The sequence below is a fragment of the Lichtheimia ornata genome (genome assembly GCF_029851405.1).
Source record: "Lichtheimia ornata isolate CBS 291.66 chromosome Unknown scaffold00439, whole genome shotgun sequence".
NCBI classification, from domain to species: domain Eukaryota; kingdom Fungi; phylum Mucoromycota; class Mucoromycetes; order Mucorales; family Lichtheimiaceae; genus Lichtheimia; species Lichtheimia ornata.
The window spans coordinates 1-1,454 of record NW_026695750.1 but is presented as its reverse complement, the minus strand read 5'-3'; the positions used below and the strand labels follow the sequence as shown (position 1 = coordinate 1,454).

Here is a 1,454-nt window from a genome sequence, read left to right as displayed (position 1 = left end):
ATATGATTGATTAAAAAAGAAAGGGTCATAGCTCGTAATCTAGTGGTCGGCGGAGTTTCGGGGTTGCACCAGCGTATTTGGAGCACCTCGAAGAACATAGTAGGTAATCATAGCCTCGTTACGGCAACATTTTTCCCCACTTGGCAGAAGTAGGCTCTCGACTTAGTAAAAATCTACCCAATTTGGGTAGTTTTTCCCTCATAACATGGGCGCATTTGATTCGATTAAGTTCGGATCTTTTTTCCCAGATTTGGTATTGCGGCGTCCATATGTGAACAGATTTGGAGGAACATCGGAGTACGTTTTTGACATCGTATGCCGATATGGTCAATTCAGTGAAAAGGAGACGTTTTTATTTCGGCGATTTCTTGCCAATCAGAGGTCGGAGATACACATGGTTACCAGCATTGAATTGTCGAGGTCCGAATGTATATATGGGTAAGGTTTTATGAAGAACAAGCGACATTCACAACTTTTTGCAGTGCGTAGAAATGTGGTCCCCTATCTTTTCATTCAACCGAATAACCAAGAACCATTTGTTGTTGTATCCCTGGCAACATCGGAAAATAGATGCTTCATAAAACATTGTAGGAATGCAGGCATTCCATGTTTACAATAATACTGATTCAAGAATACAAACATCATCGTACGCATACAACCACATAGTAGACAAAAGTATATAAAAGGGCTGGTCCCGTAATAAAACACTGACATCAGTCTCACAGTACTTGATTCTTTCTTATCAATTTTAATCCCATCTTTTATTTCTAATCCTTACGAACTGTGGTATCCAAGGTAGTTTCTAGAAAGGATGAGTAAGCGGAGATAGGATCTACCTTAGCTGTGACTTAAGTTGAAAAGAATATAAGGACACGATGTTCAATAAAGGATCCCCATCATTCAGTCTCACAGTACTTTTATTGTTATCTTTGCTATCACTCCCCTATCAACACCACATTTTTTTACTGTGAATTCTCACCATGTCTGCACCTACTACTCCCAACCACGTTCCTACCACCGGCAACCAAGATCCGGATATTCCAATGAAGGACCTCTCTATTAATGACAATGACAACATGGTTGAAAAGGATGAAAATTCCGCAACCACTGCTTCTTCTTCTGCTGAAAAGGGCAAACAGCCCGCAGCTAATGCCAACTCCGAGCACGTACCTAGCTCAGCCTGTTCAGTGGGTACCGAAGCATCTATGCATGCTGACCCTTGCTACATGGCTAGAAGGGCTTACGAAAAGCTCAAAGAGGAGGTAGCTATTTTGGAGGCTAGCTATACAGCTGCCATCAATAATGGCTTGGCACATCATGAGATAATAAAGAAAAGAAAAGAACTTGAGGAGGCACAGTGTGAGCTGGAAGCTTCCAGAAAGGCATGCAGACGTCAATATCCTACATGCCTAGAGTTTTATTCTAAAGATGAGATCGAGGAGGCGAAAAGGCAT

The 1,454-nt window shown here is 41.7% G+C and overlaps 1 protein-coding gene across 1 annotated transcript; it reads left to right on the top strand.

Annotated features, from left to right (window-relative positions):
• Window positions 1-980: 980 nt before the first annotated feature.
• O0I10_013305 (uncharacterized protein) lies at window positions 981-1,454 on the top strand (the record flags this gene model as incomplete). Its single annotated transcript, XM_058493089.1, has 1 exon — window positions 981-1,454. A coding segment is annotated over one exon (474 nt), but the record flags the coding sequence as incomplete, so codon positions are not given.